Source organism: Tamandua tetradactyla, chromosome 13, assembly GCF_023851605.1.
Source record: "Tamandua tetradactyla isolate mTamTet1 chromosome 13, mTamTet1.pri, whole genome shotgun sequence".
Classification (NCBI taxonomy): Eukaryota; Metazoa; Chordata; class Mammalia; order Pilosa; family Myrmecophagidae; genus Tamandua; species Tamandua tetradactyla.
This window is the reverse complement of record NC_135339.1, coordinates 77,486,694-77,513,339: the sequence shown is the minus strand read 5'-3', so window position 1 is coordinate 77,513,339 and position 26,646 is coordinate 77,486,694. Positions and strand designations below refer to the sequence as shown.

At 35.7% G+C, this 26,646-nt stretch overlaps 1 protein-coding gene across 5 annotated transcripts in view; it reads right to left on the bottom strand.

The window, feature by feature from the left end:
• ATRNL1 (attractin like 1) overlaps nucleotides 1-26,646 on the bottom strand; it is a 931,221-nt gene that overhangs the window by 509,233 nt on the left and 395,342 nt on the right. For all 5 annotated transcript variants that reach the window (XR_013161757.1, XR_013161758.1, XM_077126124.1 and 2 more), the window contains exon 25: nucleotides 6,569-6,630. Coding sequence is in view for 3 of the 5 variants with exons in the window: in XM_077126124.1 (XP_076982239.1) it covers nucleotides 6,569-6,630 (62 nt within the window). In the remaining 2 variants the exon portion in view is untranslated. The remainder of the gene's footprint in view (nucleotides 1-6,568; nucleotides 6,631-26,646) is intronic.

Genomic DNA, 26,646 nt, shown 5'->3' with positions numbered 1-26,646 from the left:
CAGAGAGTCGTCAGAGTAAACAGGAGGTAAGATGGGGATATGGAACTAGTTCATTCTCTGCTTAGGCTAAGAGGACAACATCCAGGATGGTATGTGGGGCAGATACAATTCCTGGCAGATGATAGTGGCTTAATTGCTAAAGATTTCACCAGTGTTGACCTGTAAAAATGTTCAAGTGGAGCAAAATACTGTTCCAGGTACATGATTCAGGCATTTGAAAGATATGGGGAAATATTGCCTGCAAAAAAAAGTGGAGTTTGTTGATTACTACAATTCTGTATTGACACCTGCAGTGGCATAATGAGAGAATAAAAGCCCATTAACATACTCTTTTATAGCTTTAAAAGAAGCCCTTCTGTCTGGCAGTGAAACAGCCCACATGGATGAGCAGCAGGCTGATGGTATAACTGTGAAATTTACAGAGTTCCAAACATGATAGACTCCTCAGCCAAAGCAGTTCCATTATACAAAGGTAAAGGCCATGGTTGAAAAGACCTTGAACTCTGATATATGGGATAGGGAATCTGTATGGACACCATAGAGAATGTGTTGGCTCTAGACCTCTCCACCTCCCAGACCTATGGACTTACAGAGGTGGACCCTCCCTTCTGCAGTAAGAACTAGCATACTAATATGCTGGAAGATGCTACAGAGGTCCCTCTCCCTGAGGCAACAGGTGCTTCCTTCTCAATCTGCCACCAACCTTCTCTCCTGACTGTCAGACTGTTAACTGGGCTTAAATCACAGCATAACCCATATGGACCTGATAAATCAGGAAAGAGACTATATACTGAGTTACAGAATTAGCTAGCATGTATTGGGATGAGCCAGGGGAACTAGATTGGATTTTGATTTTGATTTATCAAGGAGAATTGAATGTAAGACTGGATAAGCAAGAATTCATTGATTTGGTGCATATTTTCAGGATTCCCAAGTAGGAAGAGCAGCCAAGGAAGTCTGACCCACAGAATTGTGTGGAAGATTAATAAAGTATGATATTCCTCAGAGCAAAATTAGGTGGTTGGTCAATGACAGGTTTTTTTTTTTTTTTTTTTTTTTCAAGAATGGACGATCAGGAGGTTGAGGGTGGTTATACCAATAGAGTCATGATCTCTTACTCGGTTTCTGTACTTGAGATCATTTCAATTCAGAACCCAGTAACTAAACAAGTGGTTGGGTTCATAGGAGGAAATACATAGTATGTAGCTACTGATTTGCAAATACATTCTTTTCAATTACAATTTCAAAAGAGGATCAAAAAACATTCACTTTCAGGTGGGATACACGATGGTATTCATTTACTTTTTTTGGCTCAGGGTATGTTAACGCTTATATACTCAATTATAATATAGTCTGAAAAAATGTGTTATCTCCTGGACGTCCAATGAAACATCACGTCTATTCATTGCATCAATGATATCATGCTAGTCAGACAATAAGAGTAAGATATTGCAGTATATTGTAGGCCTTGGAAAGAAACATGAACTCCAGAGTGTAGGGCTTACCCTTATGAAGATTCATAAGGTTTCTTGCCTCTACAATGAAATTTTAGGGGTTCAGTGGTGTTCCAGTTTGCTAGCTGCCAGAATGCAACACACCTAAGATGGATTGGATTTCAATAAAAGGGGATTTATTTAGTTAACATATAATTATTCAAAGGAAAGGCAACTAACTTTCAACTGAGGTTCTTTCTTACATGTTAAGGCACAGGACGATCTCTGCTGGTTCCAACATCTTTCCCCAGGTTGATTTCTTTCTGCATCTCCAATGGCCTGGGCTGAGCTGTGAGTGCTGAGATGAGTATGCTGAGCTGCTTGGGCTGTACTACATTGAGCTCTCTCATTTAAGCACCAGCCAATTAAATCAAACATCATTCATTGCAGCAAGCACGCCTCCTAGCTAACTGCAGATATAATCAGCAACAAATGAGGTTCACATGCCATCAGCTCATGTCCACAGCAATAGAACTAGGCACCTTTACCTGGCCAAGTTAACACTGAATCTAACTACCACAAGCAGTCAGGAGCGTAGCAAGATATCCCTCCAAAAGTAAAAACCAAATTGCTGCACATTGCGTTCACCACCACAAAGAAGGAAACACAGAGTATGGTAGGCTTCTTTGGATTCTGGGGCAACATATTTCATACCTAGGAATGCTATTCCATCTAACATACCAGGAGATATAGAAGGAGAGAGCATTGAATGGGACTAGATCAGGAAAAGACACTGTAGCAGGTCAACGGCTATGACGAAAGCAGCTCTGCCAATTGAACTAAATAATTCGGCAGACCCTTTGATGTTAGAAATATCAGGGGCGGGAAAAGATGCAGTACAGTGGTGCTCATGACAAGGCCTATTGAGGGAACCTCAGTACTGGCCCCTGGGATTCTGGAGCAAGATCATGCCACCTGCAGCAGAGAATTATATGCCCACTGAGTAATAGCTCTTTGTGTGTTACTGGGTTCTAGCCAAGACAGAGCTTCACACTAAGCTAAGACACCAAGGGACTATAAATGCATATTATGATCTGTACTCTTCAAACTTGCCAAGCCATAAAGTTGTATTACTGATTTGCAGTCCAGGGAAAATAGGAATGGTATACCCATTAGTGATCTTTGCCAGGACTAGAAGACATAAGTAAACTGCATGAGCAGGTAGCCCAAACACCCATATCACTCAGCACAGGTACACTAGAAACCTTCCCTCAGCTTGCACAAATAGCCATATGGGGCCCATAAAACCAGGTGGAAGAGAAGGTAAATGTCCAAGATTGGCTTATGGGTGAGTGGGCACTTATACAAGATACAAGTTTAAAACGGAAAATAGCTGTATTACAGCCACATTCGGGGTGGCCTAAAAGTCACTAGAAAAAGGAAATCTCCTCTATGAGTGAGTATGCAAAGTGGTACATCTAGTCAAATAATCTGAGTAGAAGAAGTGGTCCAACATAAGACTATTTATAGATACTTGGGCAGGGCCAATGACTGGCCATCTGATCAGGGGTCTATAAAGAAAAGTATTGAAAGATTGGAGACAAGGAGTTCAGGGTTAGAGGCATGCGAATGGACATACTGGAGTGAAGACAAAGTGTCAAGACTTTTAATTCACCTTAATGCCTAGCAGAAAGCATCACCATAGAAGAGTTACCGAATAACCAAAGCAGACAAAATTATTCAGCAAGATGATATATTCTTCCCAAACAAAGCTTATATATACAAGTACAAAGGAATTTTTAAAACGTTTTAGAAAAAAACATTCCTTTAAAGAAACCTCAATAATTTAGTGACATGTATTTTAAATTTTACATACATGTAGAAAATAATTCCAGTGTAATTATCAAAACATTTCTATGAGGTGAAGGAAAATACTTATCTAGTTACTGCATTCACCTGAGAATAATAAAACTGAATTTCTTTAAAAATTAATTCAGATTTTTCAGATTCACAATGATATATTTTTCCATCTTACATACTAGAAAAAAAAGTGTTTAGTTTTAATATAATTCCTTTTGCTTTTCTTACCATTCACCACATTATACCATAGACTCTAGCATCGTTTTTAAAAAAAAATTTTTTTTTTGAGTGGGAGGTGATGCGAATTCTGCTACTGAGCCACAGTTACATCACCCTAAAATTTTATATGCATAAAAAGATGCAGATTTAGAGAAGATAGGTTACCATATCAGTCAGGGTTCTACAGAGTAATTCAACCGTTAGGATTTATATATGTATATGTATATGAAGAGATTTATGTTAAGAAATTGGCTCATGTGATTGAAGAGAGGCAAATCTGAAACTTGAAGTCAAGGCCGGCAAGCTGCTAAGAGTTAATATTTCATTCTTGAATCTGAAATCTGTAGGAGAGACCAGCAGGTTTAAAACTCAGAGAGAAGTAGAAGGTGTAGTGTTAAGGCAAAATTTATGCTTTACATAAAATTAACCATCACGTGACCTATTTACTATGGCAGAGAAAACTGAGGACAGAGTCAGGCTGTGTCTATAAGTCATCTCCCTAGTATTTGTCCAATTATGTTTACCATTATTTGTATGCATAATATAGAGGTAAAAATCTGATACCAAGTTGGAGATCTGGACCTCACAGAATCATGGCTAAAGTGAAAAGCTGACACATTTGACTCTGCTACCCCAATATTTAGGTTAGAAACAAAAATAACAGTAACAGCGCATGATTGAAGGGTGCCCGTAAATATTGAAACTATTTAAAACTCTCTTAAAATTTAGTGGTGGCCTTATAAAAAATAAATTTCAAAATATTCTGCCTATGTTATTTCTTAACAATGGGATAATTTTTAAATGATCTAATTTACATTTCACTGCTGGGAAGAAATTTAAATGACAAATAAAACTATCAAATAAATTTTATCACACACAATAATTAGAATACTTTATTTCACTTTGTCCATGATGACAGCCTAATAAATAGGATCACCTCTAAGACATGGTACACATTAACATTAACTTTCTTTTACTTAATAAAAAAGCCAATGGATTTAAATATGTATACAAATTCAAAGCTTAAAATAAAAAATTAAACATATTTAGTTAATTTGCATATTTATTCAGCTTGGTGAATTTTTACTGATAGTTGAATTTTTCAGTACATTTTCATCCACACTATTCTGCACATAAAACATATTAAATAATACTCACAACTTCTAATACTTTTCAAAAGCATATTGTAACCTATTTAATGACCTTAAAATCCATCTATATTCAGTATAAACTTATAAAATATTAAATACATCTAAGACGTCTTCGCAAGCTTCATTTTTAAGAGACAATTTTAAAAAGTATGAATAAACTTAACACATTAGTGATAAACTGTCCTCTTAAAGAAATTTTTTGCATTATTTTCAGGGAATTACACCTTTCAGAGGACAAAGACAAACATGATTTTGTTTCCAGAGGAAAGTGACCAAACTGGCAAAGGTTTTGACAAGAGGAGGGGCTAAATGAACAAATAATGAGTAAACTGGAGTAAAGAGTGCAAAAATCTAAAGGACTGTAAATGGAGAAGAGCTATTAGAATTTTTATATATGAGCCCAAATAGATGAATTTAGAAGAGAAATTTCAGGGAAACAGATTTCAAATGCAATTATAAAGAAAAATTAGTTATTTGAAGATAGGAAAGGCTATCTGGGGAGATGGCAAGCTCACTGTCATTAAAGGCATTTAAGTATAAACTAGATAACTGAGGGCAAACTATAGACGACAGGCCAAATTTAGTCTATCAGCTATTTTTATAACAAAGTTTTTATTGGAATACAGCCATTCTCATTCATTTCCATATTATCTCTTGCTGCTTTTGCACCCCAATGGCAGCGTTAAATAACTGCAACAGAGACAAGATAATATTTACTATCTCACATTTTACAGAAAATATTGTCAATCCCTGAGCTAGATTATTACTGTGAAGAAGATTTATATTAAGAATTCAAGTATAATTTGGGTGATTGGCAAGATATCCAATAAGATAATGGTTACTTTGTTCTTTAGGAAAATGCCCTGCACATCATCTCTACCAGGGGTATGTTAACGGGTTTTTTACTATACAACAGGCAGCCCAGCCAAGGTGGTGACTGGAGGTTAAAATTCATATACATTTTGTTCTTGAAGGTAGGCGAACTCATAAGAGATTATGTTTGTTAGGAGGAGGAGGAGACACATTTTACTAATTTGCACAGGGCACCTAGCAGACCAGAGTGAACTGTGCACATCATAATCATGTTAATAAAATAACAACCCTTCTAATACAAAGGATCTAACATTCCACAAAACAGATATTCTATCCCTGAAACTCGATTTCTTCCCTACCCCACTGTTCCTTTATTTACAGACCGTGGAATTAGAAGTGGGAGTTCCTGAAATGAGTTCGCAGTTTTTGAGAAAGGGTACAAACCCTGTCCTCTCTTTTGGAAAGACACCATGCAAATTAGCATATTAAAAACTCTGAGAAGTCATGTCAAAGTTAAAAACAAACAAAAAGAACCTTATTTTACTTTAGTTTACATAGTATTTTCTGAAACTGTTTAATTTTGGAACCTAACTTTATGAAACCAGCATTAATATTTCATATAACTAATGTTCTGAGGAATAATGCTCTATTCAAAGCTACATTTAGTCATTCCAGATCACATGCTCCTTGATGACAGAAAATACATACTTTTTCTTTTCCTTTACAGATTCAAGCACATGATAATCACAAATAATTGAACTGGTTTAATCCTAGGAATTAAACATATTCCATATGGTGCATTACTGTTGATTTATTTAATTAAGTCAGGCTTTAATTAGTTATGTGATAGGGGAACACAAAGTTATTCTCTTTCCACTAAACCTATTAGTTATTATAGAGTAAAACAAACTTGCACAAATATATTTCAAGTGTGTTTCCTCTGCTTTATGAATATATTTAAGAATGTAAAACTATTCAAAGGGTGCAACATGATATTTCAAGGTTAAAGAGTTGATAACTTATCTAATATATTGTCAGGACATATATCAAAACATAGGCTTGACAAGTTCAAAGTCAGTAAAAGAAATTTACCTGAAGAAGGTGACAAAAAACTGCACAAGATCCATGATTGTATTGTGTTGTGAGAATGCAATCTGAAAAATCAAAATAAAAGAAAGTCTGAAACTTACTGAGTCTTTTTTCTCCAAAAGCTATAGTAACGTTTCATAGCATTTGTATATGCAATATTGAGGTGACCATATTATAAATCAAATATATATGGAATTAAAACTTCATCTATAACACTAATATATTCATTTACAAATGATGACCTTTGTGTAGGTTATGACATTAAATGGCTAAAAGAACTATCATAGAAAGGACTTCAAGAAGGCCTGATAAGACTTTCCTATGAAATGCTATCACATAGTAAATGAGCCTAACAAAAGCAAGCAAGATTATTTTCTTCATCTAAAAAGGATTACATATTTATTTAGCATGATTAATCATTTCTTTTAAGCCAAAAAATAAATTTCAACTCTATTAAGGAAACTTTTGGGATTTTTCCCTATATATTCTTGTCTAAGGAAGCTGCATTTATACATACAGATATTTTATAATATGCCATACAAAAAATAAATTATGAATCTCATTTTAAAATATCATCTTTATAAGAAATAAAATTTGAAAGTTGAAACTAGCCAATAAACAAAAGTTGTTCTATATATCTGTTAAGATTTTATAGACCATATTGTAACACGTTTCTTTAGGAAGTATTATAGCATGTATTTGTCAAGAATTCAGCATTTGAATAGAGAATATCTGATCTTGAAATTCAGCTTTTCATTCATGGAAGTGTACACTTTAGTAAACTGTTCAATCTCTTCATATCTCAGGTTTTTCTTATGTGAAATAGTAATAATACTAGCATCTACCTCAGAGTCTTAGTATAAGGATGAACTAAAAGAAACAAAATGTTTACCACAACCAACACCAAGTTTAGAGTATACGTTCAATAAATATTATTATATTTTGCATCTCATATGAATGAAACGGTCAACAAAAGTGAGTTTTCCCAGACAGCCAAAGCTAAGCCTTTAAAGTGTAGAAATGTCTGTCTCTTTTAATAATCATCGAAAGAAATCTTTCAAAAACATGTAATAAGATTTGCACTTCCAGCCATACTGACCTAAGAGGGATGAGATTTCCCTCCTGTCCTAAACAATTAGAAAATTGAATGAAATATATGCAATAACCACTTTTCAGACACTGAATAAGAGGCAGAGGAGGACTGTAAGCTCTGAGAGAAGGGAAACAAAGGAGATGAGCCGTACAATTACCCCAGCAGAGCATGATAGTGTTGCTAAATTGAAACAGATAAAAGTTAAGGAAGTGTGAGGTAACTGGAAGTTGTGGGGCAGAGTTGCAAAGAGGAGAGAGAGCTAAGTAGAAAAAGTGTTTCAGAAATCTGCATAGAAGTCACATTGAACTTTTGTGCAATATTAAGACATGCATGAATAGAAAGAAACTCCAGTAATTCAGGCAAAGACTGATTGGGAATGTGTGAGCTGAAAAGTCCTGGCTGCATATATAGCTGGGGTTAAACAGAAACCAGCCAAAGAAAAAGAGTTCTCAATTGAGGACGTAGACTAAACCATGCCTCAATATAGTGGGACTAAACCAGGGATTGACAAACTATGGGTAGGCCAAACTTGGGCCTCTAACCTGCTTTTATAAATAAAGCCTAGTTGGAACACAGCTAAGCCCATTTGTTTATATATTATCTATGGCTCCTTTCATTTCACATTTTAATTGTTGCAACAGAGACCATATAGCCTACAAGGTCTAAAATATTTAATATTGGTGTGTTCTAGTTTGCTAGCTGCTGGAATACAACCCACCAGAGACGGACTGGCTTTCAATAAACGGGGATTTATTTAGGTAACGTATAGTTCTTCAGAGGAAAGGCTGCTAACTTTCCACTGAGGTTCTTTCTTACATGGGAAGGTATAAAGCAATCTCTGCTGGCCTTCTCTCCAGGCCTATGGGTTCCAACATCTTTCCCTGGGGTGATTCCTTTCTGCATCTCCAAAGGCCTGGGCTGAGCTGTGAGTGCCGAGATGAGGTATGCTGAGCTGCTTGGGCTGTGCTACATTGCGCTCTCTCATTTAAGCGCCAGTCAATTAAATCAAACATCATTCATTGCAGCAGGCAGGACTCCTAGCTGACTGCAGATGTAATCAAGAACAGATGAGGTTCATGTACCATCAGCTCATGTCCACAGCAATATAACTAGGCATCTTCACTTGGCCACGTTGACTTTTGAATCTAACTACCACATGTCCACCCATTGTCAACTTGGCAACTGCAGGCATCACCTTAAACAATATTAGGGTGCCAAAAATTCTCTTCTAGTTGTGGACCTATGAATCTCAAAACATGTTATCTGTTGCCAATATGCAAAGGAGGACATTCACAGGATACAGCTTTTCATTTCCATAGGGAGAAATCAGAAGGAAAACCTGCAGGGTAAACACCACTGGATTTCAAAGTCTGAAAGTCATTTATCCTTCAGCTTTAGAAAGGGGCAGTCCCACCCTTTCCAACCGCCTATGCAGTGGCCCGCCTCTTTCCAAATCAACCTTGGGGAACACTGAGGAGACCACCTTTTTCTCAGCTCCACTCTCTCCAGGCATCGGGGCCACACCTGGGCTCTCTGCCATTTCTGGGGCACACACTCAACCCCTCCATGTGGTGGCAGTCAGGCTCTCCCCAGTCCCCAAGGAGAGTGCTGTACCTTCTCCAAGGCCTGAGGCAGCACAACTCTTCCACTGCAACGATATAGGAGACTCATCCTCTGCCCTCAGGGCAAACTCACCCTCTCCATGTATATGGGTGGGTCCACTCTCCTGGCCGAAGTTTCTTGGCTTCAGTCCCGAGCTTCCATGGTTCTCACTCTGCAAACTCCAATTTGTCCCTTGTGTCCCCCTCTGTCCAGGTTAGCAGTGTTTTCGTTTACACCAACAGTCTCTTTAAGCACTCCAGGACTTCTCCATCATTCTCTTCTAAGTTCCTCCAAAACCTCCCCCTTAGCCATCCAAAAAACCAATCCAATATATCTGGTATTTGCAAACTGCAGCAGCACCCCACTCTCCAGTACGAAATTCTGTTCTAGTTTGCTAGCTGCCGGAATGCAACACACCAGAGACGGACTGGCTTTCAACAAAAGGGAATTTATTTAGTTAACGTATAGTTCTTCAGAGAAAAGGCAGCTAACTTTCGACTGAAGTGCTTTCTTATGTGGGAAGGCACAAAGCGATCTCTGCTGGCCTTCTCTCCAGGCCTCTGGGTTCCAATATCTTTTCCTGGGGTGATTCCTTTCTGCATCTCCAAAGGCCTGGGCTGAGCTGCAAGTGCCGAGATGAGGTATGCCAAGCTGCTTGGGCTGTGCTACGTTGAGCTCTCTCATTTTAGCACCAGTCAATTAACTGAAACATCATTAATTGCAGCAGGCACACCTCCTAGCTGACTGCAGATGTAATCAGGAACAGATGAGGTTCACATGTCATCAGCTCATGTTCGCAGCAATATAACTGGGCAATATAACTGGGCATCTTCACTGGCCAAGTTGACAACTGAATTGAACTACATGGTGTTTTGCAGAAAAACATACTAATTCTTGAATTAAACTAATCCTAGAGTAAAGCCACTTTGACCTGACCTAAAAATTTCTTTAAACAAACCTTTAAAAGGTCACACTGAATTCTAGTAACTTAACTGTCTACCAAAATAAAGTCCAAAACACTTTTGAAAAGACAAAAACTCTACCCTGACTCTCCTCAAAATAAAATTCACCATGTCTAGCACCAACCACCAGATATGTCAAGAAACAGGAAACCTATACATAGCCAGAAGAACAATCTGTCAATAGAACCACAAATAATAAAGCTTATGGAACTAGCAGAAAAGAATATTCACTACAGCTATTATTTATGTCAGTTATGTCAAATATCTCAAGAAAACATTAACATTGTGAGGAGAGAAATGGTTATCAAAACAACCAAATGAAAAATGCAATATCCATAACAAAAAAATTGGCTAGATGGATTAACAGCAGTATAGACACTATAGAAGAAAGGTTAGTGAATATGTAGACATAACAATAAGAACTATTCAAAATGAATCACAGGAGGCAAAAATGCCTGAAAAATTAAAGTCTCTCTGTTCATTCATATTAAAACATATACGTACTCATACATAAATACATACCTTTCAATACTATAAAATTTGACCCTCTTTTAAATGCTTACAACAGCAAACCCTAAAATTTCACATTTCCTCCATTCTTTCCTCTCTCTCTCCCTTCCTTCCATCCTTTCTCTTAACTAGCAATGCTCTTTCCTGCCTCTGGATAACAGGGCACTCGGATGGAAACATTCTTCCTGGAACACTCTTTCACCTAACCTTACTCTTACTCCTTCTTTAGGTCTGGGCTTAAATGTCACCTTCCCCTTTTCCAAATTAGGCCCCAATGTACAATGCTGTATTGCATAAAGCTAATTTATAATCTTAAAATTTTTGGACTAAATCACTTTATATTCCTTGAATTGTAATACTTGTTATATTTCTGGTCTTTTTATTCAAAGTTGTCATCTCCCAAAGAAGCTTAAAATGAAACTGTTTCCTTATATTACATGTAGGAAGGCATCAGGGTTCTTTATGAGAACCAGTATTTTCAGGAGCCCCTGTACCTGCAGCAGTCATAAGGAGCACATGGTCATTTCTACATGGTCAGCTTCTCTCAAAGTCTCCTAAGACAAATGTTTTTGTTTTTACTTTAAATCTCTGAGTATACTACCAACAAGGTCATCTGTAGCCTAACAAAGTATCTCATAATTGGATATGGTTAGGAATATCTGGGATAAGAATTCTAATGCATTGAGTACATTTCAAATTTATCCTTAGGAATTTAGATGAAAGAAAATAATGCCATAACTCCATAAAATACATATATCCACAAAATAAAAGCTGAGTAAAATTAATGGTAATCCACTCAGCAATGATTTCTTTTAACAAGAAGAGTATATTTAATAATAGCCTAAAGTAATACCCATATTTTAAAAGGCTAGGTAAACGGCTTAGGTTTTATAGGAAGTCTCATAGATACAGAAACATGAAAAAGAAAAGCAATTATTTCTGAGAATTTACAATCTAATCTTCATTTTTGGAGGGAAGCTGTATAAGCTAAACAAGATGAAATCATCACAAGTAACAAAACAGCTATTTTGCAAGATAAATTTTTAATATTGTCAATGCTTATGAAACATGCAACAAATGATAAAATAGACATAAAAATGTTATCATTAAAACTGTTTCTGAAAATACAACTAAACATAGTTCAGATTCTGTATTTCATTTAAGATATCTTTTAAGATTTTGTGAAATTTTATAGCTCAAATTAAAAATTTTTCAATACAAGGAAGGAATACTAAGGAATTTTAATGACATCCTAAATAAGAAATATCAGTATTTCTTATGTAAAGAATTGCAGTCAGTTGATAAGATGGCTAATTTTTCACCATATGCTTACAAACTTAAATATAATAACATTCTAACAAGAGTCTAAGCATTTGAAGAACTATAAAGCAATTATATAGGAACAGTGTTAAGGAGTATCCAAATAAAAATAGGTGTGAAAGGAGTTTGAAAAGAGGCTTGAATAAATTAGTAAATATGTGGACAAGAGAAAAGAGGGAACAACAAATAAAATAAAAAATAATAATAATATAAAATTGAAGTAATAAAGTATATAAGAAATAGAAATAGCACTAAATATTAACAGACTGAATTACCCATGAAAGTAGAGATTTCCACAATAGCTTAAAAAGCATGATTTAGCTATATATTTTTTATAGACAAGACATGTAGAAGAGTGACAAATTCACATCCTCCAAAATTGAAGAACTATAAAATGACATAAGTACCCACAATAAAAAAAAAGGCAAGACAGATAATATTAATATCAAAGTGGAATTCAAAGTCAAAATCAGTCAAACCAAATGTAAAAGATAAACAGAAGATGAAGTAATTCATCCATATGCACAAAAATGGACCAAATAAATGAATACCCAGTATCTAGACACACATACAGAATTTTATGGTAACAGTGTAAGAATTTTTGGCATTTCAGGAGCCTATGAGTGCAAACAGCTCCTAGCAAATTCAAAAAGGTGCTAGAACAGTCTGGGTCACAGAAACTTTCCAAAACAACCAGCTAAATCTCCATTCCAGGATAGGCACCATATTGAGGAAAACTGCTAAAAGTGAAATCAAAATTGAGCGAGACAGATAAATAGAGACAAAGTAAGCAGAAGATCCAGATAAAAGTGGGGTAGGGAAGGTGAAGATCAAGATAAAAGTGGGGGAGGGAGAACAGAGCCAGGAATCTTAAAAAGCAAGTGACATATTTTTAGAGATAAACAAAAAAGCAACAGAAAGGGGAATTCTGTGAATTGAGAAGAGCTATACCGAACCACACTTGCTTTTAAAAAGAAATCTAGTATCATAAATATGAGAAACAGAATAGTTACTAAATGGAAAAAGAGAAGGAGCAGGATACCCTCCCCATAGATAAGGACATCATATCAAAAACACATGATGAGAACACAGATCACAACTATCTATTATTTCAAAATGAGCTCAAAGGTATTTATTAAATAATAATAAGTCATTAAAAGACAATACCAACCAGTAACAGGAAAGAAAAAACCTTAGAAATATCTACAGAACTCAGGTAATAACTAGAATAAAAGTTTTAAAATATTAGAAATGAGTTATTTCTGGAAGACCTCTTTTTTTTTGCTCAGATGTGACCTCTCTCTCTGTAAGTCTAACTCTGCAAGTGAGACCATTCCCCTCCCCACTACGTGGGACATGACATCCAGGGATGAAATCTCTCTGGTGGTGTGGGAGATAACTTCCAGGGATGAGCCTAGCCCTGGCACCATGGGATCAATAATACCATCTTGACAAAAAGAGGGGAAAATAAGTGTAACAAATATGGTATCAGCAGCTGAGAGAGTTCAAATAGAGTTGAGAGGCTACACTGGAGGTCACGCTTATGCTTGCTTCAGTTAGACATTGCTACCTACCATAACTTGCCAAACTCCACCCAAAACCATTCCAGCCAATCCTAAAGAACACCTAGAGCATTATATAAGATTCTACAAAGGTTTCATGCATTAGGGTAACTTTCCAAAACCTACAACCTCCAGATGGGTTCCTAGGCCAGATAAGTTCTGAAATGTAGAGGGGCCAGCCTTTTCAGAACATCAACTAGTTCCACTCTCCATCCCATGTTATCGACAGCCCCTTCCAACATGAAAAAGTAAGATGGGCATGGCCAAAATACTCCTAAAGAGTGAGAGAAAGGTCAGAAAGTTGTTATTCAGAGAAGGTAGGGTTTAACAAATGAGTATGATTGCTAAATCATTATGCTGGTATTTCTTTTAGCCTCCACTACTTTACAGCAGCTAGAAATAAAAACCTAAAATTGTGGAACTATAATCCATGCCAAACTCTGATACCTGTTCTACAACTAATTGTTGCGATGTATTATGAAATTTATTGCTTTTATGTATATATGTTATTTAAAGAGAATGAGGAGTATAACAGAGAAGATAGGACTTAACAAATACGACTGCTAAATCATTATATTGATATCTCTGTTGGTCTCCAGTGTCTTGGAACAGCTAGAAGAATAAACAAAAAAATTGTGGAACTGTAACCTACACTAAACTTTAAAATCTGTCCTATAACTACAACTACTTGTTAACATGTACTTGGAAATGTATTGCTTTTTTGTATATATGTTATATTTCACGATTTTAAAAATGTTAAAAAATATTAGAAATGAAGATTGAACTAGAAGGACCACAAAGGGAAGTAAATGCAACAGATAATGATGCAAGATAAAATAAAATAGGGTGAGAAATTAAGAATATTTTTAAATTTTTTAAAAAATGAAGTAACAAACTTAAAAGAATGGGACAAATAATGAAGGTCTACAAAGGACATCAGAATTAGGGATAGGGGAGTTCCTGAAAAAGAAACAACAGCAAGGGATGAGAAAAAAAACAGAACAAACTGTAATTCAAAAACATCTGGGGGGTGAAAAAACAAAGATTTGAAACTTCATATTGAAAGAGCAAAGGACATACTTGAAAATATTGCTCCAGCTCTAATACCAAGACTTATGGCAGTCAAATAACTGGACATATAGGCAAAAAGAAAATGAATTAAAAAGGGGGAAAAAAAGATATTCATCAGATTTTTTTGACAGCAAAATGTTGGAAGAAAATGGAGTAACATATTTAAGATACTCAAAGAAAGTGTGCGTCAATGATTTTATATCTGGAAAATTATAATCAAAATACTAAAAACTTGGAGAATATTGTTCTCATGAACATTCTTGTTCAATCCAAGGAAGAATGAACTTCAGATAATGAAAATGATTACAGGAATGCTGACAAAGACTGGAAATAAGCATTAAATATTCAGCTACCTATAAAATAAAAATAAATGGAGTTAAAGGAAAGAGTAGTATAATGACTATATATTCTGACAATGTAGATATGATTATAATTATACAAAATATGCATTGAATGGGGAAAGCGTATACAAAAATATTAAATCATTTTCAGTAATATTGGTAGTAGTGCTACTAGTATACTAATTCTGAGGCTGCTGAATATAAATGTGAGTAAAAGAAAATGAATAATCTTGTAATATTTGAATTCTATCATGAACCTTTGCTTTTCAGAGCCAGGATGTTTGGTTTGGAAATACAGATATAAGAAAAGTTTAAGTAAAAACACAATAGTCCTGATATCTGCCCTCAATCCACAAAGGTATAACACTGACCTGCTGCCACAGTTCTACACATGTACACAAAGGGCCCCGTGCCTTAGACCAGCACAGACCAAGGTTACATCCCCCAAACTGGTGCACCTGCACAGCTATATCCTCTCTAGCCGCTGGGCACCCACGTTCACGAGCATCAGCACAACATCCCCAAACTGCACCCATAACTTCCCTGAAAGAATTCACCATACTGAGTGCTCCACTGTCCTGCTCCCTGCTGTACAACCATCCAGCAAACACAAAGCCTTAGACTACTGAAAGGAATCAACTCCCAAAGTAAATCAATCAAGATATCTACATGCAACAAAGACAGCAGAAGATCACTAAGCATATCACAATGCAAGCAGATATAGCCCTGCCTAATGACCAAATTAAAACACCAGAGGAGACACAGACATTTGGAACAACTAATCAAAGATGTTCATACAACTCTACTTAATAAAATAAGTGGGATAGCAAAGGACATAAAGGATATCAGGAAGACAATAGAAGAGCACAAAGAGGAATTTGAAAGAATAAATAGAAAAAGAGTGGAAATCACTAAGATTAGACTCTGTTGACCAAATAAAAAACATACTAGACACACACAACACCAGATTTGAAGAGACAGAAGAAAGAATAAGTGATACAAAGGACAGGGTAATTGACTTCAAAGACTCAAAACAGCAAATGGCAAAAAAAAGAAAAAAAAAAAAAGATGGTAAAATTGAATAGGAACTCAGGGAAATGATAGACAAAACAAAGTGTGCAAATATAAGAATCATTGGTGTGCCAGAAGGAGAAGAGAGGAGTAAAGGGCTAGGAAAAGTAGTTGAGACTACAATGGAGGAAAACTTCCCAACCCTCATAAAGGACATAAATATACAAGTCAAAGAATCCCAAAGAACTCCAAACAGAATCAATCCAAATAGGCCTTCCCCAAGGCACATGCTAATCAGTTTGTCAAATGTTGAAGAGAAGCAGAAAATCCTGAAAGTGGCAAGTGAAAAATATTTACTACATACAAGGGAACTCAAATAAGACTAAGTTCAGACTGCTCAACTAGTACTCTGGAGGCAAGAAGGCAGTGTTATGCTATATTCAAGATCCTGAAAGAGAAAGACTTCCAGCCAAGAATTCTGTACCCAGCCAAACTGTCCTTCAAAACTGAGGAAGAGATTAAAATTGAGGGAGAGATGAAAGCTTTCACAGGGAAAGAGGTCCTGAAAAAAACTGTCAACAAGAGACTGGCTCTAAAAGGAGTTCGGCCAGCTGAAAAAAAAAAAAAAAAAAGACAGGAGAGGGAGGCCTGGAGAATTGAAGAGTACCACTAAGTGCAATTTAAAGAATACAAAGAGAAAAAGGAAAAAGAATATGTAGATCTGAAAAATAAAATAAAAAAGATAAGATGGTGGAATCAAGAAATGCCTTTTCAATAATAACTTTTGACTGTTAAAGGACTAAACTTACCAACTAAAAGATACAGATTGGCAGAATGGATTAAGAAACATAATCTAGCTATATGCTGCCTACAAGAGACTCAACTTAGATGCAAGGATACAAATAGATTCTAAGTGAAGGGATGGAAAAAGATTTTCCATGCAAGTTGTAACCAAAAGAAAGTAAGAGTACCTATACTAATCAGGCAAAATAGACTTTAAATTTAAAGACATCATAAGAGACAAAGAAGGACACTATATACTAATTAAAGGGTCAACTCACCAAGAAGATACAACAATCATAAATATTTATGCTCCCAATCAAGGAGCTCCAAAGTACATGAGACAGACATTGGCAAAACTGAAGGGAGTGATAGATGTTTTAACAATAATAGTAGGAGATTTCAATATACCACTCTCCTCTATAGATAGAACAACCAGACAGAAGATCAACAAGGAAAAAGAGAAGTTAAATAACTTGAAAAAATGAATTAGACCTAACAAATATATACACTTCATTGCACCCCAAAGCACAAGGTTATACATTCTTCTCTAGTGCTCATGGAACATTCTCCAAGGATAGATCATTTGCTGAAGCACAAAACAGGTCTTTATAAATTAAAAAACATTGAAATTATTCAAAGCACTTTCTCTGATCACAAAGGGATGAAACTGGATCTCAATAACCACCAAAGAATGAGAACATTCACAATATATAGAGATTAAATAACACACTCTTAAACAACCAGTGGGTCAAAGAAGAAATTGCTAGAGAAATCAGCAGCTATCTGGAGATGAATGAAAATGATAATACGACTTATCAGAACTTATGGGATGCAGCAAAGGCTGTGCTGAGAGGGAAATTTATTGCCTTCAATGCCTATATTAAAAAACAAGAAAGAGCAACAATTGAGGACTTAACAGCAAACCTGGAAGAAACTGAGAAAGAACAGCAAACTAACCTCAAAGCAAATAGGAGAAGAGAAACAAGAAAGATTAAAGCAGAGATAAATGAATGGGAGAACAAAAGAGCAATAGATAGAATCAATAAAACCAAAAGTTAGTTCTTTGAGAAAATCAATAAAATTGATAGGCTACTAGCAAGACTGACAATGAAAAAAAGAGAGAGGATGAAAACAAACAAAATCAGAAATGAGAAGGGATGCATTACCACAGACCCTGAAGAAATAAAAGAAATCATAAGAAGATACAGTGAACAACTATACGCCAACAAACTAGACAACTTAGACAAAATGGACAAATTGCTGGAGACATGCAAACAAGCTATATTGACTCAGGAGGAAATAGAAGTTCTCAACAAACCAATCACAAGTTAAGAGATTCAGTCAGTCATCAAAAGTCTTCCTACAAAGAAAAGCCCAGGGCCAGGTGGCTTCACAGGGGAATTTTATCAAATATTCCAGAAAGAACTAGGACCAACCCTGCTCAAATTTTTCCCAAAAATGGAGGAAAAAGGAACTCTACTTAACTCATTTTATGAAGCTAATATCATTTTAATACCAAAGCCAGTTAAAGATAGTATAAGAAAGGAAAGCTAAAGAAAGGAAAATCTCCCTAACGAATATAGATGCAAAAATTCTCAGTAAAATATTAGCAAATCGAATCTAACAGCATGTTAAAATAATTATACTCCATGACCAAATGGGGTTTATACCAGGAATGCAAGGATGGTTCAATGCAAGAAAATCGATTAATGTAATACAGCACATTAACACATCAAAAGGGAAAAATCACATGAGCATCTCAATTGATGCTGAAAAAAGCATGTGATAAAATTCAGCATCCTTTTATGAAAAAAAAAACATTCTCAAAGATAGGAAACAAAGGTAACTATCTCAATATGATAAAGGGAATATATGAAAATCAATAGCCGGCATCCTATCCAATGGAGAGAGAGACTGAAGGCCTTCCCCCTAAGATCAGGTACAAGACAAGGATGCCCACTGTCACCACTATTATTCAACACTGTGCTAGAAGTTCCTGCTAGAACAATCAGCCAGAACAAAGAAATAACAGGCATCCATATTGGAAAGGAAGAAGTAAAACTCTCATTATTTGCAGATGATATGATACTATGCTTGGAAGATCCTGAGAAATCTACAGCAGAGTTATCTAAACCAATAAAAAAAGTGAGCAAGGTGGTGGGATATAAAATTAATGTGCAATAATCAGTAACATTTCTATACACAAGCAATGAGCTAGCTGAGGAGTCAGTTAAGGAAAAAAAATTCCGTTCAAAATAGCAACTAATAGAATCAAATACTTGGAATGAACTTAACTAGGGACATAAAGGACTTGTACAGAAAACTACATTACATTGCTAAACGAAATCAAAGGAGATCTAAATAGGTATAAAGACATTCTCTACTCACTGATAGAGAAGGCTAAATATTGTTAGATGTCAATTCTCCTCAAATTGATCTACAGATTCAATACAGTACCAATCAAAGTTCCAACAACCTACTTTCAAGATTTGGAAAAGCTAACTAGCAAATTCATCAGGAAGAGAAAGATACCCCAGCTAGCCAAAAGCATCCTAAAAAAGAAGAATGAAGTGGAAGGATTAACATTCCCAACTTTAAAACCTTTTATAGAGCCACAGTGGTCAAAACAGCATGGTACTGGCACAAAGAGAGAAACATTGACCAAAGGAATCAAATTGAGAGTGCAGAAATAGACCACCAAATCTATGGTCAACTGATTTTTGACAATGCCCCCAAATCCTCTAAACTGGGACAAAATAGTCTTTTCAATAATTGGGCATGGAAGAACTGGACAGCAATAACTAAGAGAATGAAAGAGAACTCCTATCTTACACCCTACACAAAAATTAACTCAAAGTAGATCAATACCTAAATATCAGAACTAGCACCATAAACCTTTTAGAAGAAAATGTAGGGAAACATCTTCAAAACTTAGTAATAGGAGGTAGCTTTTTAAACTTTACACCCAAAGCACAAGTAACAAAAGAAAAAATACATAAATGGGAACTCCTCAAAATCAAGTACTCCTGTATCTCAAAAGACTTTTTTCAAAAAGGTGAAGAGGCAGCCAACTCAATGGGAGAAAATACCTGGAAATCACATATCAGACAAAGGTTTGATTTCTTATATCTACAAAGAAATCATACAATTCAACAACAAAAGAACAAACAATCCAATTATAAAATGGGCTAAAGATATGAATAGGCATTTTTCTAAAGAACAAACAAGATGGCTCAAAAGCATATGAAGAGATGCTCATTTTCAGAGAAATTCAGATCAAGACTACAATAAGATACCACCTCACACCTATAAGAATGGATGATATTAAACAATCAAGAAACTATAAATGTTGGAGAGGATGTGGAGAAACTGGGACACTTATGCATTGCTGGTGGGAATGTACAATGATGTGGCCACAATGGAACACTGTTTGGCAGTTCCTTAGGAAACTAAATATCAAGCTGCCATATGTGCCAGCAATAGCACTACTTGGTACACACACAGAAGAGCTAAAAGCAATAACACAAACAGACATTTGCACATCGATGTTCATAGCAACATTATTCACAATCGCCAAAAGATTGAAACAAACCAAATGCCCATTGACAGTGAAGTGGATCAACAAAATGTGGTAGACACATGCGATGGAACATTATGCAGCAGTAAGACAAAATGACATCCTGAAGCACATGACAACATGAATGTGCCTTGGGGACATAATGCTGAGCAAAATTAGCTACACACAGAAGGACAGATACTGTATGATTTTGCTTTTATGACCAGCATAAAGGTATAATCAGAGACTTATAGAATACAGGGGACTTAGAGATACATAAAAGCTAGAGATGGGTGAACTTTTAGCTAATGAGGTTGAACTCCAATGCAAGTGAATAGATAGGACTGAAGATGATTCTCTAGTGGGTCCACAAGTAATATTACCACATTAAAGATGAACAAGATTGAAAGGGGTTGTATAGACCCATGTGTCCTACTGACTCACGCTAGAAATTATGAATGCATTCTCGTAAGAATTACTTCAAACATATGATTCTTGTATAAAGAGTGTTTAAGTTCAAGGAAAACTGCTATTGCATGCTATAGGATATGTTGAAAAGGAAACAATCAGCACTACCACACCAAGAGGAGAGGTAAATAATGGGGTGAGGGACAAGAGTTAAGAGGAGGTTTAGATCTCTTATTTGGAGGGTGTGTTTATTGGTTTTCTGTCTCTTGGGAACAATGAAATTACCTAAAATTGAGAATATTGATGGACTGTGGACTTTGGGCCCTCAACATGATGCCCCATGAATGCAAGTGGCGGAAGGATGCACTGATGGAGGAGTAGATTGGCCAATGATAGTGTATATTTATGAACACAGGTTGTGCTGCTATAAAAAGGAACAATGTCATGAGGCATGCAACGATGTGAATGAACACGTGGGTATTTGGTAAGACAAAATAAGCCAGAAATAAACAAAAATATAATGATGGCCACCTTTAGAAAATGCTTATAGGAAAACGGGCCTAGATTGTAAGCTTTTAGAGCAGGTACATTAAGTCCGTAGTGATGATTATTATTTCTGGAATTTGAGAGGCTGCTTTATATATATAACCTGATATTTAGAAATAAGAATGAACCCAAACAGGTTGGGGTTAAAGTAATTCAGAACATATGGATATAGAAAACAGCGCCTATATTTTAGAACCACACCAATGGTTCTTTGAGATCAATGGAAGAAAGGTTTATTTTATTTGAAACTGAAACTTTCTGTAGTGCATAACCTAATTCAACCTATCTGTATAGCTCAGTTGAACAACTAAAATACAGAGAGCACAGAATGAGAAAGAGGTCCTTTAATCTTGTATATTTTATTGTAATGCCTGGAAACATACTAGAGTATATTAAGCAGATGATCAAAAAGTATTGGCAAAGTCCCCTGAGGGAGGGCAGAAAGAACATGGAACTATTAAACCTTACCATCGGGGAATCTCCTGATACTGTGTCAAACTTTAGGGACACCCAAATCAATAGGCCATGCCCTCCATCATGAGGTTTACTCTTTTTTTTTTTTTTTTATTAATTAAAAAAAGAATTAACAAAACAATTAGAAATAATTCCAATCTACATGTACCATCAGTAATTCTTAATAACATCACATAGTTGCATATTCATCATTTCTTAGTACATTTGCATCGATTTAGAAAAAGAAATAAAAAGACAACAGAATAAGAATTAAAACAATAATAGAAAGAAAAAAAAAAAACCTATAACTCACATGCAGCTTCATTCAGTGTTTTAACATAATTGCATTACAATTGGGTAGTATTGTGCTGTCCATTTCTGAGTTTTTATATCCAGTCCCGTTGTACAGTCTGTATCCCTTCAGCTCCAATTATCCCTTCTCTTTTTTTTTTTTAATTAATGGAAAAAAAGAAATTAACCCAACATTTAGAGATCATACCATTCTACATATGCAATCAGTAATTCTTAACATCATCACATAGATGCATGATCATCATTTCTTAGTACATTTGCATTGGTTTAGAAGAACTAGCAACATAACCGAAACAGATATAGAATGTTAATATAGAGAAAAAAATAAAAGTAATAATAGTAAAATGAAAACAAAACAAAATAAAAACCTTTGGCTCAGATGCAGCTTCATTCAGTGTTTTAACATGATTACTTTACAATTAGGTATTATTGTGCTGTCCATTTTTGAGTTTTTGTATCTAGTCCTGTTACACTGTCTGTATCCCTTCAACTCCAATTGGCCATTATCTTACCCTGTTTCTACCTCCTGCTGGACTCTGTTATCAAGGACATATTCCAAATTTATTCTCGAATGTCTGTTCACATCAGTGAGACCATACAGTATTTGTCCTTTAGTTTTTGGCTAGACTCACTCAGCATAATGTTCTCTACGTCCATCCATGTTATTACATGCTTCATAAGTTTATCCTGTCTTAAAGCTGCATAGTATTCCATCGTATGTATATACCACAGTTTGTTTAGCCACTCTTCTGTTGATGGAGATTTCGGCTGTTTCCATCTCTTTGCAATTGTAAATAACGCTGCTATAAACATTGGTGTGCAAATGTCCGTTTGTGTCTTTGCCCTTAAGTCCTTTGAGTAGATTCCCAGCAATGGTATTGCTGGGTCGTATGGCAATTCTATATGCAGCTTTTTGAGGAACCGCCAAACTGCCTTCCACAGTGGTTGCACCATTTGACATTCCCACCAACAGTGGATAAGTGTGCCTCTTTCTCCGCATCCTCTCCAGCACTTGTCATTTTCTGTTTTGTTGATAATGGCCATTCTGGTGGGTGTGAGATGATATCTCATTGTGGTTTTGATTTGCATTTCTCTAATGGCCAGGGACATTGAGCATCTCTTCATGTGCCTTTTGGCCATTTGTATTTCCTCTTCTGATAGGTGTCTGTTCAAGTCTTTTTCCCATTTTGTAATTGGGTTGGCTGTCTTTTTGTTGTTGAGATGAACAATCTCTTTATAAATTCTGGATACTAGACCTTTATCTGATATATCATTTCCAAATATTGTCTCCCACTGTGAAGGCTGTCTTTCTACTTTCTTGATGAAGTTCTTTGATGCACAAAAGTGTTTAATTTTGAGGAGTTCCCATTTATTTATTTCCTTCTTCAGTGCTCTTGCTTTAGGGTTAAGGTCCATAAAACCGCCTCCAGTTGTAAGATCCATAAGATATCTCCCTACATTTTCCTCTAACTGTTTTATGGTCTTAGACCTAATGTTTAGATCTTTGATCCATTTTGAGTTAACTTTTGTATAGGGTGTGAGAGATGGGTCTTCTTTCATTCTTTTGCATATGGATTTCCAGTTCTCTAGGCACCATTTATTGAAGAGACTGCTCTGTCCCAGGTGAGTTGGCTTGACTGCCTTATCAAAGATCAAATGTCAATAGATGAGAGGGTCTATATCTGAGCACTCTATTCGATTCCATTGGTCGATATATCTATCTTTATGCCAATACCATGCTGTTTTGACCACTGTGGCTTCATAATATGCCTTAACGTCAGGCAGTGCGAGACCTTCAGCTTTATTTTTTTTCCTCAAGATGTTTTTAGCAATTCGGGGCACCCTGCCCTTCCAGATAAATTTGCTTATTGGTTTTTCTAATTCTGAAAAATAAGTTGTTGGGATTTTGATTGGTATTGCATTGAATCTGTAAATCAATTTAGGTAGGATTGACATCTTAACTATATTTAGTCTTCCAATCCATGAAAATGGTATGCCCTTTCATCTATTTAGGTCTTCTGTGATTTCTTTTAGCAGTTATTTGTAGTTTTCTTTATATAGGTTTTTTGTCTCTTTAGTTAAATTTATTCCTAGGTATTTCATTCTTTTAGTTGCAATTGTAAATGGGATTCATTTCTTGATTTCCCCCTCAGCTTGTTCATTACTAGTGTATAGAAATGCTACAGATTTTTGAATGTTGATCTTGTAACCTGCTACTTTGCTGTACTCATTTATTAGCTCTAGTAGTTTTGTTGTGGATTTTTCTGGGTTTTCGACGTATAGTATCATATCGTCTGGAAACAGTGATAGTTTTACTTCTTCCTTTCCAATTTTGATGCCTTGTATTTCTTTTTCTTGTCTAATTGCTCTGGCTAGAACCTCCAACACAATGTTGAATTCTAGTGGTGATAGTGGACATCCTTGTCTTGTTCCTGATCTCAGGGGGAAAGTTTTCAATTTTTCCCCATTGAGGATGATATTAGCTGTGGGTTTTTCATATATTCCCTCTATCATTTTAAAGAAGTTCCCTTGTATTCCTATCTTATGAAGTGTTTTCAACAGGAAAGGATGTTGAACCTTGTCAAATGCCTTCTCTGCATTAATTGAGATGATCACGTGATTTTTCTGCTTTGATTTGTTGATATGGTGTATTATATTAATTGATTTTCTTATGTTGAACCATCCTTGCATACCTGGGATGAATCCTACTTGGTCATGATGTATAATTCTTTTAATGTGTTGTTGGATACGATTTGCTAGAATTTTATTGAGGATTTTTGCATCTATATTCATTAGAGAGATTGGTCTGTAGTTTTCTTTTTTTGTAATATCTTTGCCTGGTTTTGGTATGAGGGTGATGTTGGCTTCATAGAATGAATTAGGCAGTTTTCCCTCCACTTCGATTTTTTTGAAGAGTTTGAGGAGAATTGGTACTAATTCTTTCTGGAACGTTTGGTAGAATTCACATGTGAAGCCATCTGGTCCTGGACTTTTCTTTTTAGGAAGCTTTTGAATGACTAATTCAATTTCTTTACTTGTGATTGGTTTGTTGAGGTCATCTATGTCTTCTTGAGTCAAAGTTGGTTGTTCATGTCTTTCCAGGAACCCGTCCATTTCCTCTAAATTGTTGTATTTATTAGCGTAAAGTTGTTCATAGTATCCTGTTATTACCTCCTTTATTTCTGTGAGGTCAGTAGTTATGTCTCCTCTTCCATTTCTGATCTTATTTATTTGCATCCTCTCTCTTCTTCTTTTTGTCAATCTTGATAAGGGCCCATCAATCTTATTGATTTTCTCATAGAACCAACTTCTGGTCTTATTGATTTTCTCTACTGTTTTCATATTTTCAATTTCATTTATTTCTGCTCTGATCTTTGTTATTTCTTTCCTTTTGCTTGCTTTGGGATTAGTTTGCTGTTCTTTCTCCAGTTCTTCCAAGTGAACAGTTAATTCCTGCATTTTTGCCTTTTCTTCTTTTCTGATATAGGCATTTAGGGCAATAAATTTCCCTCTTTGCACTGCCTTTGCTGCATCCCATAAGTTTTGATATCTTGTGTTTTCATTTTCATTTGCCTCGAGGTATTTACTAATTTCTCTTTCAATTTCTTCTTTGACCCACTCGTTGTTTAAGAGTGTGTTGTTGAGCCTCCAGGTATTTGTGAATTTTCTGGCATTCCGCCTATTATTGATTTCCAACTTCATTCCTTTATGATCCGAGAAAGTGTTGTGTATGATTTCAATCTTTTTAAATTTGTTAAGACTTGCTTTGTGACCCAGCATATGGTCTATCTTTGAGAATGATCCATGAGCACTTGAGAAAAAGGTGTATCCTGTTGTTGTGGAATGTAATGTCCTATAAATGTCTGTTAAGTCTAGCTCATTTATAGTAATATTCAGATTCTCTATTTCTTTATTGATCCTCTGTCTAGATGTTCTGTCCATTGATGAGAGTGGGGAATTGAAGTCTCCAACTATTATGGTATTTGTGTCTATTTCCCTTTTCAGTGTTTGCAGTGTATTCCTCACGTATTTTGGGGCATTCTGGTTCGGTGCATAAATATTTATGATTGTTATGTCTTCTTGTTGAATTGTTCCTTTTATTAGTATATAGTGTCCTTCTTTGTCTCTTTTAACTGTTTTACATTTGAAGTCTAATTTGTTGGATATTAGTATAGCCACTCCTGCTATTTTCTGGTTGTTATTTGCATGAAATATCTTTTCCCAACCTTTCACTTTCAACCTATGTTTATCTTTGGGTCTAAGATGTGTTTCCTGTAGACAGCATATAGAAGGATCCTGTTTTTTAATCTATTCTGCCAGTCTATGTCTTTTGATTGGGGAATTCAGTCCATTAACATTTAGTGTTATTACTGTTTGGATAATATTTTCCTCTACCATTTTGCCTTTTGTATTATATATATCATATCTGATTTTCCTTCTTTCTACACTCTTCTCCATACCTCTCTCTTCTGTCTTTTTGTATCTGACTCTAGTGCTCCCTTTAGTATTTCTTGCAGAGCTGTTCTCTTGGTCACAAAGTCTCTCAGTGAC